The sequence below is a fragment of the Vitis vinifera genome, chromosome 13, assembly GCF_030704535.1.
Source record: "Vitis vinifera cultivar Pinot Noir 40024 chromosome 13, ASM3070453v1".
Taxonomy (NCBI): Eukaryota; Viridiplantae; Streptophyta; class Magnoliopsida; order Vitales; family Vitaceae; genus Vitis; species Vitis vinifera.
The window spans coordinates 21,229,060-21,241,805 of NC_081817.1; the positions used below are offsets into that span (position 1 = coordinate 21,229,060).

The window sequence follows — 12,746 nt, forward strand, 5'->3', positions numbered from 1 at the left end:
TCCCTAATAATGATATTTGGGGAAAAAAAAAATTACCTTAAGTCATCCACCATCTTCTCAACTAAACCATTGGAAATATGGTTAAACACTCCTATGTGAACACATAACTTAAGAGGGATATGAAATTTGTGTCATTTACAAGGGTATTACACTAACTGTACAAGGGAAATGTACAAATTGTATAAAGATGCACAAGATTACCCTTTGTGAATGATTTTAATTGATTTTAAACCACTTTTTTATTCTTCTTGTCACCCAAGGATTGTACACCTATGTCATGCACTTTATTTAACTCTCACATGAAAATTCCAATATTTTCCCCAATAATGATATTTGGGGAAAAAAATTAATCTTAAGTTATTCACCATTTTCTCAACCAAACCATTGAAAATATGATTAATACACCTAAATGGACATATAACTTAGGAGGGATATGAAATTTGTGTCATTGTATAAAGGTATTGCACTAACTGTATAAGGGAAATGTGCTAAGTGTATAAGGATGTATAAGACTCCTAATAGGTTTTGTACTATTTTTAAACAACTTGAGTTTGACATTAAGACGATTATTGATAGTTTTTTTTTTTAACCTAACTATGTCATTAAAACATTCCCTGCAAAAAATAACACATAGAAAATAAAATTAAAATCAATCTTGTTTGAATTGTTTATTATAAGTAAATTAAATGAAATTTATTTTTACTATTTTACCTTTATAAACATAATTTCATTGTTATCAATATAGATTAAAAAAAATCATATTTAAATGGAATTAAAAATAAACAAAAATTATTTTTATAACATTTTTATTTTTTAAAATCATTAATTTAAATTATGAAATTAGTTTTAAAATTAAAAATATTTGTTGTAATTATAGTTTTGAAGATTTCATAATTTTTATCTTATTACTTTGAAAAAATTGCTTTAATAAGAAAATATTTATTTTAATGGTTTTAAATATTTAAATCTTTATTCAAAAATATTTAGGATTAGTGTGGAGAGCAATTAGGTAATTTTGGAATGGAGAAATTTTGAATATTTTGAAGACTTTAATTCGGTCAATTACCTTATTTACACTTTCAAAATTATTAGAAGGTTGGTAAATTAGTCTTAGAAATTTTTGATTGGTTAGTTTTTTCATTTAATAGTTAAGGGTATTTTAGGAATTTTTTAAAGACAATATCCTTCATCTCAATATCTACTCTTTTATTGGGTTTTGAGTTTAATTATGAGTGACACGAGGACCTTACCTCAATTACCCAATTTAGTTGAGTTGAAAACACAATCCTCCCTATAATATATATATATATATGTGGGGACTAGAGTTCCCAAAGAAGGCTAGAGTTGGGGCCCTCACCTAGAGTTTAGATCTTGCATCAAACCATATGTTAACCCTTGTAGTAACAAATAGCTTCCTAGGCATACTACCTTTGGTAAACCACAATTTTAAAGCTTAGTGAATTTCAAAAATAACATTTTAAGTATTTAATGAATTAAATTATTACAAATATGTGTAGTGACTAAAATATGAATGAAAAATTTTAGCTATTTTTTTTTATTTTTGCATAAAAAATAACCTTTAATTTTACCATTTTAAAACTAATTATAAGAATTTTTTATTTTTTTAATCTTATTTAAAAGTAATAGTCTTTTTTTATTGTTTTAACTAAATTTAACAAAACATATATATGATAATAACTTTCTATTTGTTTGCTTTTACGTGTAAAGTTGATATTTAAAAAATGATTTAAAACCTTATTAAATAGTTTAAAATATCATTAAAAAAATACTCTAATGATTGAAAAATAAATTTTAATTTAGAAAATATCATATTTTCAAAAAAAAATTATATCTTATACGTAGACGGCTCCTATTTCTATATTTGAAAACATAAAAAGGGAATAAGTGATCGTGGAGGCAATTGCTTTCGATTTTTGTTGAACAAAAAAATTATTATGGGCACAACATATGTTAATGTTACCTTAAATAATGATTATTTAATTAAAATGATTATTTGATTAAAAAGATCATTATAAATTCAATTTTAGAAATTTAATCTTTTATTTTTTTTTTAGTTTTCTTTAAAAAAATTTATTATTTTGTTAGAATAATTATTTTAAAAAAAAATTATATGTAAATATTTAAAATAATAAAAGGTATTTATGTAAAAAAATTAATTACTTTTTCAGGAAAAATATGAGAACGGTTAGATGAATAGATTTTGAAATTATTCCCAATTAATTATTTAAATAAGCGTTAAAAGGGTAGAATAGTACATTCAATGGGAAAAGTGTCAGTATGAGCGGGTGGAAAGAGAGTCCCCTCACGTGACCCTCTGGTTGTTCTCTTTCCTCACGTCAAAAACCCTAAACCCCTACAAATCCATCTCGATTCTCTGCTCTGCAACTAATGAGTCTCTGCCCAGCGGTTTCTAGCGTGTCTAGGGTTTTGCTTTGAGGTGCTTTGGTCTCTATATGCCAAATCCAGGTAATTTCTCTCGTAAGATCATTCTTTTTTTGAATCAATCTCTGTTGAAATGGCTAAGCTTCCTTTCAAGAGTTTGCTTTGTTTGATGCAAAAACGTTTCCTCACAACATCTCCAACCCTGTATATATCTTCGTTGTCTTCTTCATCTTCAACATTATTATCACCATCGTACACAGCCCAATTTCTTGTGAAATCTTGTGGGCTTCCCTTGGACTCTGCCATTTCCATCTCTCAGAAGCTCAACCTTGATGAAAACAAACCGCAAAAACATGCGTCTGTGCTCGAATTGCTCAAATCTCATGGATTCTCCAATACCCATATTGTAAAACTTGTGTCAAGGTATCCCCTGATCCTCCAATCCCAAGTGGATAAGCTCAAGCTTAAAGTAGAGTATCTCCATGACAATGGCTTAGTGGGTCCGGTCCTTCATGAGCTTATTGTGTCTAATCCGAATATTTTGAGGCGAAGCTTGGATAAACATATAAAACCGTCACTCGATTTTCTCAAGGAGTTCCTTGAAACCAATGAGAAAATTGTAACAGCTATAAAGCGCGGATCATGGTTGTTAAGCTTCGATCTGAAGGGAATTTTGAAGCCAAACACTTTTCTTTTGATAAAAGAAGGGGTCCCTCGTAAAAGAATATCGCAATTGATTACATTACAACCGAGGGCTATAATGCAAAATGTTGATAGGATGTTGTATGCCACAGAAAGGGCCAGAAGTTTGGATATCAAACCAACCGATTCTACATACGTAACTGCTATTCCAGTGATTCTCTCGATGACCGAATCAACTTGGAAAAGGAAAGTGGAACTGTATAAGAAGTTTGGTTTGACCGAAGTTGAGATTTTCAAAGCTATCAAGCGTCAACCATATTTTATGGCTTGTTCAGAGGAGAAAATCAAGAGTTTAATGAATTTTTATACCTACACAATGAAGTTGAAGCCATCTGCAATAGCTACTTATCCTAGGCTTCTTTTGTATTCATTTGATGCAAGGATACAACCAAGGTTTAATGTTTTGAACATCTTGGCTTCAAAGAAGCTGCTTAAGACACACAAAAAGATTGCATGGTTGCTCACACAAAGCGAGGCTAAGTTCTTGACCAATTATGTGAACAAGTACTTGGACCAAGTTCCAGATTTAATGGAACTATATCGTGGGGTCAAGACAATTGATCTCTGATGAAATTGAAGTAAGTTGTGTTTTATGGCACAGCATTTTAAAAGTATAAGACACACGTGCTCAAGACACACAAACACACACACACACACACACACACACATATATATATATGCTTTTAATTTGATTTTAATCATTGGCCTTGTCATCTTCTGACAGACATGCTCAAGACACACACATATATGCTTTTAATTTGATTTTAATCATTGTCCTTGTTATCTTCTGATTGTTTTGAAGAGTGGTTTCATGAAGTCATTTGTGGTTGGTGGTTAATCATTATCACATTAGTGCTAGACCATTGCATTGGTTTCCATGGTGTTTTCATTGATGTTTCAATTTGACATAGTGCAAGTAAATTTCAAAAGTAGTCATTGCTAGAATGATAGACAAACCAATAGCTAAACAGGAAGGCATGGCCAGCTTTCAAGCACCTGTGCATTAAAAAATTTCCTAATAAATATTTTTCCAGTCATGATTATTACTGAAGTTTTGTTTTGCATTATTGATGTGCTATTTGTTTGATTCTTTTATTGCATAAAACCAATTAACAATATCTTCCATAAAACCAATTAAAGATATCCTTAGAAATAGAACAAACTATTTGATATGGTAAGTACAGCTCATGAGCCAAATGGGTTTGCAGTTTGTTTGTACTATAATGAAGTCTTTGTAGTTTTTATATTTATTATTTACTTCAATAACCAATATGCAGAAGCGGAATTCAATTATCTGATTAAAGGGGGGAAGTGAGTAGATATTAGAATTTTTAGTTTAGGGGCCTTGACAGGGATATGCAACCCTTAAATTTGGATGCGTAGATGGGAAACAATTTTTCAGGTGGTCTGCTATTTGAAATATACTAAGTTAATTATAATTTTGTTTTGCTTTGATGATATGGCCTTACTGTTGTAAGGTGCATTAAGCATCCCTGTGTAATCAAAACTTTGTCCTATTTTCTTCCATCTTGGGCTTCAACGATTGTCCTAGTGCAAACTGTTTGCTTGTACTGGCATTCTAAGTTTTATTTTCGATGTTGTTGGTAACTTTATTGAGCTAAGGACCAGGCCTCTGGAAGAAGTGAGGTGGATTAGGTATGGTTTTAATGTGGATGGATAGATGCTCAATCGAGGGTTTTGGTAGTCCAAAAGAGCTTATCAGTTAATGCTTTTGTTTAAATAATATTGTGAAGGTTTACAAGAAGGACAGGAAAGAGTTGTCATGTTAGGGTATCATCTTTGGTGGAGCTTTTTTTAGGGAATCGAAGAAGATGATGCCATTATTTGATTTGTACTCTTACTGAGGTACTTGTTGTTATTCGATGTTGTTATTACCAGTCATCTTTCACTGCTCAACAATCACAATGCCATTGGTTGCTAGTTGCCATGGGCCTAGCCATATGTTTGGCTGGAGTCTTCTCCAGCTAATGATGCCCTGATCCCAAAGTGGTAGGAGTATTTTCTAGGTAAGTGCTTCTATCCATATGGAGAATTTTCTGTTACCTAGTAGAACAATTTTACTTTGAAGCACTGCATATATGGATTCAACCTCTCTGGTTTCCATTCCAGGCTTTAAATGTGTGAGAGCAAGGTCAATTGATTAGTCCTCATAGACTTTTAGAATCTTTGACAGTTTCACCCTTCCTATTCCTATCAAAAATTTCAAATTAGGCTCAGGGTATAGTTTCAACTTTCTTTTCTTCAGTGCTACTACTAGTGGTGTTCCTTGTACTTGGAACTCTTGGGTACTACTGAAGGTGGGCTTTTTGCTTGGGAGGCTACTTGGGAAAAGGTTTTGACCTTGGATCATTTAAAGAGGAGAGGGTGGTCTTTGGCAAAGAAATGTTTCCTTTGTCATTTAGAGGAAGAATCCATTGACCATATCCATATTCACTATGTAATGACAAGGGTTTAATGGCATTTACTATTTTCCTTATTTGGCGTGTCTTAGGTGCTTCCCTCTTTGGTCATAGAGATGCTTTTGGGATGACATGGCTTGTTTATGAGTAAAAATGGAAAAAGGCCCCGCATGTTGCTCCCATATGCTTGTTTTGGACAATTTGGAAGAAAAGAAACAGTAGATAGTTTGAAAATGAGGAGCATTCTGATCAAGAGTTGAAACACCTTTTTTTCTATTATCTATTGGTTTGGTCTAAGTTGTATATAGTTTTTGGTCCCCTTTCTCTAGTAGATTTTGTTGCCCCTCTTTTCTTGTGGAGCTGTTTTTAGGCATTTGTTGTATATTTCCTATGTACTTTGTGGCACTTTGTTGGTGTTTCTTGTTTAGAATATTCTCTTGCTTTACTCATAAAAAATAATATCAAAATGTCATTTTCCTATTAAATAACGATCATCTAAAATATAAAATTCTTCTTGTTCTATTTAAAGGTTATAATGCATTTTGACTAAAAGGATTTGAAGTTGTTTCATTGTCTAAATTCTAAAGCTAAATTTATAATACCTTTGTTACTCATGTTATGTTTGGTTACTAGGATAAGATGTGGATATCCTAGGATATCATTTCTAGTGAGATATGATATTCTATTATATTATACCTATCAAAAACAATATATATTTTTTTATATTATATTCAGTGGATGTTATGCTTATATTTGGTTCGTAAAAAAATAAAAATATAATGGATACCCTAGTGTTTAATGTTAGATGTTTATTTAAAATAAAAATTATATTACATTCAAATATTTGCTTTTGAAAAAAATATGAAATATATCTCATGTTTATTATTATTTGGAAATTGTTCTATAATTTTGAATTAAGTAATTTTTTATTTATTTGTTACCAATATCCATGATTAAAATATTTAAAATTTATATAAAAAAAAAAGTGTTATATTATATTATTCAATATATAAAAATAATTTTTATATATTAAATATTATTTAATATAAATTAAATAGTACATATACTATTAATACTATTTCATAATATTTTTATGCATATTTTTTTAGTTCTCTTTTTTAACTACAAAGTTATTTTTATTAATTTAGTTTTTGTTTTGCAAAATAAATATTATAAAAAAAATGAAAAAATTTAATGAGAAGAATAATTTTATGACACATGAGATATATATGTCTTATTATCTTATCTTACTATTAACATATCTTATATAAAGAGGACATAAAAAAGAGTTAAATCAAGGTGTTCCACCACTTATCTTATCCTATGTTTTTTTGAGCATAAGATATGATAAGTGATAAGATAGCCCATTCAATTTCATCACCAACCAAACATAGCCTTGGGAATTTTATTGAAGGTTAATTCTTTCAAACATAAAGGTGCGGTCTAAAACTGAAATAAGACTAAATGTGACCAATGACACAGGTGCAGTTTGAAACTAAAATAAGACATGATGTGGTCTTGAGATACCAAACCCAAGTTATTTGGAGAGCCCTGCTTTTTGTGGTGCTTTAGATTATCTGGAAAGATGAAACCACGAGATTGTTTGGCATGCCTAAGCTTGGTGTTTATTTGTTTGTTCAAAGTTTCTAAATGCAGAGGTAACTTGATGCAAATCTCTGGTTTTATCGAATGGGGGGTTTATCTAGGAAACTCTGTTTTAATGGAAACCTCAGCAACTGCTTTCTCCTTTAAATCTTGAGTTTTTCTGGTTGTCTATATCCACCTTATGGGCTGTTATCCTTCCAGGCTTTTTTTCTCCCCCTGGTTTGGAATACAGGATGATATTATATTCCCTGTTTTTTTCGGCCTAAATTAATCTGTGTGGATTATTAAATTTGGAAGGCCGGAATTCCTGATGAAGTGATCTTGGTTAGTGGCTTATTAGAAGTTAAATACCAACACAAATAATCAAGAATCAGAAATATACTACTACCAAATACACTCTTTCCCTGAATTGTTGTGTGATTGATGTTTAAATGGAAGTCATATACTGATTCTGGCTGATTCATGCCCCCCTGACTCCTGAGTCACTCTGAAGTGAAATTCTTCTTTCCATGGCTAATTGGATTGCTCTTTGTTGAGTACACCAACTTATGTTAAAAGTATAGGCCATCTCTGCAGGGTTCAATTTCAAATATATTTTGGTGGTTTCTTGATTTGTAGACATGAAACATTCATAGCCCGATAATTTCTTTGGTTACTCTATTCATTCCAAATGTGTCAATCTAGATATCCAGAGATCTGATATTGCTGCAATATTACCCTTTTTCAGCCGTTTACTGTTCTGGTTATGTGCTACCCGCAACAGCAGCAGTTAAAAAGTGATGGGGGGAACAGATTTGTAACCTGATTGGCCCATGCACCATTCAAAATAATGGAGCAAATGGCATCTGTTGGAGCACCTCTTCCTCTGTACACTCTGCTGAAAATTAAACTACATTTTTTGATACAGTTAAATTCTTATACAGAGGTGTTTGAATGTAGTTAAAAATGTGTTTGGCCGTGATTTTAAGAAGCGTTTATAGTCTTTTTAATATTTTAAAGATAAAATTTTTTAAATTTTTGAAAGGTTAAAAGCATTTCCTATGATCACTGGCAAACACACTATAGGATTGATTGAGTAATTTAATTAGTTTGTGTAAATTTTTTTGTTTTACTCATTCCAAAGTTTTGGAGCATTACGACCTCAATTGGTTACATTTTTTTTTTTAAAAGTAAAAATTTCTATATAAAATATAGTAACTATTATATAAAAAGTATGGATTAACCTTATTTTTGGGAAAAAAATTATGTTTGAGGTAGCAAAAACTTTTAATACCTTAATTTTTTTAATCATTTTTTAAAAACCATTATATTTTCATTCAAGTCTTATAAAGTATTTGTATTTTATATAGAAGTTATTATTTTTAAAATCAAAAAATTGAAAGTGCATTCATGTCTGCTAAAGTATCACATTATTCATTCTTTGGTAGATAATATTTGGATTTCTTTTGTTTTTATCATAAATTTGGCATTATGCCAAATTATTTTGTGATGCCCTCATACCTATATTTCAACCCTTGTGAAGAGGAGTATGATAGTATAGTTTGTGTTTAGAATGTTGGAATAAAGAATGGGAACGAGAAATCAATTCCATCTCCTATTTATTTAGATGTTTGAATTACATCTGAAAATAATAATAAAAACAAAAAAAATAATTACTATGAAAATCAAATTCTATTTGACTCCTTTGTTGAACATGATATCATGATTTCACTTTATTCACATCCTATGTCTATTCTTATTCCTATTTATTAAACACGTCTTTAATTTGTCTTTCCATTATTATTCTTATTTTACCAAACACATCCTTAATTTCTCTCTACAATCAGTACCAAGTTTGAATATTTTTTGTATTTAAATAATATAGGATAGAGGAGAAGGCTCAATTTTTTTGCTTTATAGCGGGCGAGATAGATACCAATTGAGGCACATTAAATGCATAAAAAATAATAGCTACGTCCTTTGCATCAAATCAAGTGAGATGTAGTTAAGACTAGTAGTAAACAAAAGAAGATGAATAGTGTGGATTTGTTATATGTTGTCTACATGCATGTATTATCGACTCATTTCATTATGTCTAATTCTTTAGTGGTCAAACTTATGTAAATCTTACTTGTTGGAGGCAAAGTGGTACTACAATGGATATATACCAACCCTATGAGGATATATTAGTAATTCGTGGATTTCAAATCAAGTCTTGTAATACTAGACCACATAGTGCATGAGTGAAAAAGGAATGAAAACTAGATCCAATGTATTAGTACTGGTGCCTATAGGCTATGAACAAGCCTTAGGATGAATAAATATTAAGTTACTAAAAATCGATGGAAATAAATTTCTATGAATCAATATTTGTTTACATAATTCAAGGAGCCTTGTTATCCATATTGGTTTCTTAACTTTGAGCTATACATAACGGGTTGACACAAATAGGTCATGTGCCCTGCCTAGATATTCATGAGAGCTCTAGAGAACCTGTCTAAGTTCTCATAAAAAGCAACCCCGCCTCCACTCTCATATAGGGTAAATCCATCAAACTTGTCCTACAACTAAACACATTATCCATAAGAAATATGGTATTCACTAAGAGTGAATACTCATTCTCAATCATTATAGAATGCGTTTTATCTACACGTTAGGGATAGACTCCTACATATATATATACATATATGGCTTATAAAGTATCTCACAATCAGCAAGTGATTTTTAATTATTTGGGGTGTAAATAAGATCAATTCAATTGGTTTTTGAGTAAAAAAAAAAATGAACCAAATCGACATTGTCAATTTATATGTGATAAAAATCAAACCAATCATATTATGAAGCGAAAAACCAAACCAAGCCTTTTTAAGGTTGATTTGGTTTCTTTTTTGTGGATTAGTTTTGACCCAACTTAATGGCCTTTTTTAGTCATCGACCCAATTATGGATTTGTATTTTTTTTTAGCTTAAAACCCATTAGTTTAAGTTCATATTATGGTTTGATTTTATTTCAAGCTATAGTTAGTAAAGCCCAAAGCTCTGGGTTTATATTATGGGTGTTTTTTCTAACTATAGCACATTGTAAAGGCCAAACACCATGTTAATATTCTTTTCCAAAGCCCAAAAATCCGTGACCCAAAAAACCTAATTACAAATAATTTTTTTTAAAAAAATAAGAACGTTAAACACTAAAGGAAGAGACCTAGAGGGATAAAGCTATCACAAGAAGAGAATGAGGAAGAATCAAGAGTGAAAAAAGAAAAAAATATCAAACAAATAGAAAAACAAAAGCAAAATCATTGGAAACAAAAGCAAAAAACAAAGAGAATGTTTCCAAAAATCAATGGTGTGCTCAAGTATAGTGACCAACTCCTTTTTCCTCTCTCTTCTACAAAACCTCAATTTCTTCACTTGAAACCCTAACTCTTCCCCACTAAGTCTCTTTGACATTGTTGCCTTCTTCATCGATTAGGCTTCAACTTCCTAAGTCATTGACAAATTTGAGGCCCTACAAGGATGAGAAGGTTATATTTTCCCCAAAACAATGTCATTTTACATTGGCTTGGTTTGGTTCAGTTTCAATTAGGCTTTTTCTTCCAAATCCAACAACCAAACTGATTTAGTCGGTTTGCCTATCCCAATAAGCGAACTAACCTTTACTACATATGAAAACCAAACCATACATTTTGGTTAGGACTAGTTTAGGTCAATTTGGTTAGTTCTTCAATTCTCACTTACAACCATAGTTATTATCCATATGAACCTACTTCATAGAGTCTCCATTCTAATAGGTTAGGTTACCATTACTCTTGAATTTTGTATTGGGCATAAGTCTCATCCCTTCTATGTTTCTTCCACCAATTTCTTATTTAGTGGTTTGGTCAGAGGATCGACCAAATTCAAATTTGACCTCATAAATTCCAAAGATAGAAACCCTCTCTCAAACAATTGTCACATAATATTGTGCCTTAAGCTTACTTTTAACCTTAGTTATTGTAGCTTGGCTATTGTAAATGATAAACATAGACAGTGTTGGTTTCATCCATAGCGAAATATCTACTAAGAGGTTTCTAAGCCACTTAACCTCATAAATTTGCCTTTTCTAAGGCAATAAACTCAATCTCCATAGTAGAACAAGTAATACAAGTTTACTTGGTAAACTTCTAAGAAACTACACCTCCTCTAAAGGTGAAAACATATCCATTAGTGGTTTTATCTCATCTAAATCAGATATCCAATTAGTATCACTAAATCCTTGAAGGACATTTGGACATCCACTATTGCACAAACCATAGTCAGTGGTGTCTCTCAAGTAAGCGCTTTATGAATAGCAATCTAGTGGTTATGATTAGGACTTAGGATGTACCGACTCAATCTTCCTACTGCGTAGGCAATATCAGGTCTACTATAATTCATTAAGTACATCAGGCGTCTAATTATCTAAGGATACTCAATTTAGGTAACAATATACCCTTTTATTTTTCTTCAAATATGAGATGGGATCATATAGAGTTGATAATGGTTTATAGTTAAAGTGTTAAAACTTCCTTAAGATATTCTCAACATAGTATTCTTGAGAAAGTTTAAGCTCATTAGGTATTTTAATTAATTTGATTTTTAGAATCACCTCTATTTTTCTTAGGTCTTTCATGTCAAACTTAGAACACAGAACTTTCTTGGTCTCACAAATAACCTTAAGGCTAGATCCAAAGATCATCATGTCATCAACATATAGGCAGATGTAAACACGTGTTATCCTCAAATCTATTGTAAATATATTTATCAATGTCATTAATAGGAAATCCATTAGTTACTAACATATTATTAGATTCACCATATCATTGTTTGGATGTTTGTTTTAACCCTTATAGCGATTTAACTAGCCCTACATACTTTTTTTGTTTTTCTGATGGAACCACACAACCCTCAGGCTAGTCTATATAAATTTTGTCTTCCAATTCCCCATTCAATGACGCATTTTAACATCTAATTGATGCATCACCAAGTTATGAATGGAAGTTAGAGCAGTCAACACTGTAATTGAGGTTATTTTAGTCATACAGCAAAAGTGTCTTGAGTAATTTACACCCTTCCTTTACTTAAATCCTTTAGCAGCTAAATGTGCCTTATACTTCTCTAGGACCAATATGATTTTGACTTCCTTTTAAAGATCCATCTATAGCCTATAGTGTTTGCACTAAGAAGTAAGTCCATTATCTCCTATGTATGGTTATACATGATCGATTTGATTTTGTTGTTAATGACCTCCTTCGAGAATGGTGCATTTAGAGAAATTATCGCTTCTTATAGGATCAAAGGTCCTCGTCTATTAGGAAGGTGTAGAAATCATCTCTAAGGTTTGTTTCTTTTCCTATCTTTTTTACTTATTCTTAGTTCAATTTCAAAAAATTCAATTAGATTCGTCTTTAATTGTTCTTTGAATTTGTTCTTCACCACTTGGTTTCAAAGGAAAGATGTTTTCAAAGAAATTAGCATTTTTTGTTTCCATTATAGTGTTCACTTCTACAAGGTTGTTTTATGATTAATAACCATAAATCTATACTTCATTGTTCTCAACATACTCCATCAACATTGCATCAAAAGTTTTAAGACCTAATGAATTTTCGTTTCTTAGGTT

At 31.0% G+C, this 12,746-nt stretch overlaps 1 protein-coding gene across 1 annotated transcript; it reads left to right on the plus strand.

The window, feature by feature from the left end:
• Window positions 1-2,298: 2,298 nt before the first annotated feature.
• Window positions 2,299-8,228, plus strand: LOC100254077 (uncharacterized). The gene is made up of 2 exons (XM_002266087.4): window positions 2,299-3,683; window positions 7,858-8,228. The coding sequence occupies exon 1, from the start codon at window positions 2,537-2,539 to the stop codon at window positions 3,671-3,673; it is 1,137 nt and encodes a 378-aa protein (XP_002266123.1). The 5' UTR covers window positions 2,299-2,536; the 3' UTR covers window positions 3,674-3,683; window positions 7,858-8,228.
• Window positions 8,229-12,746: the final 4,518 nt, after the last annotated feature.

Bases quoted from the DNA above. Each gene is read 5' to 3' on its own strand.
- LOC100254077 (XM_002266087.4), top strand. From the start codon at position 2,537: ATGGCTAAGCTTCCTTTCAAGAGTTTGCTTTGTTTGATGCAAAAACGT.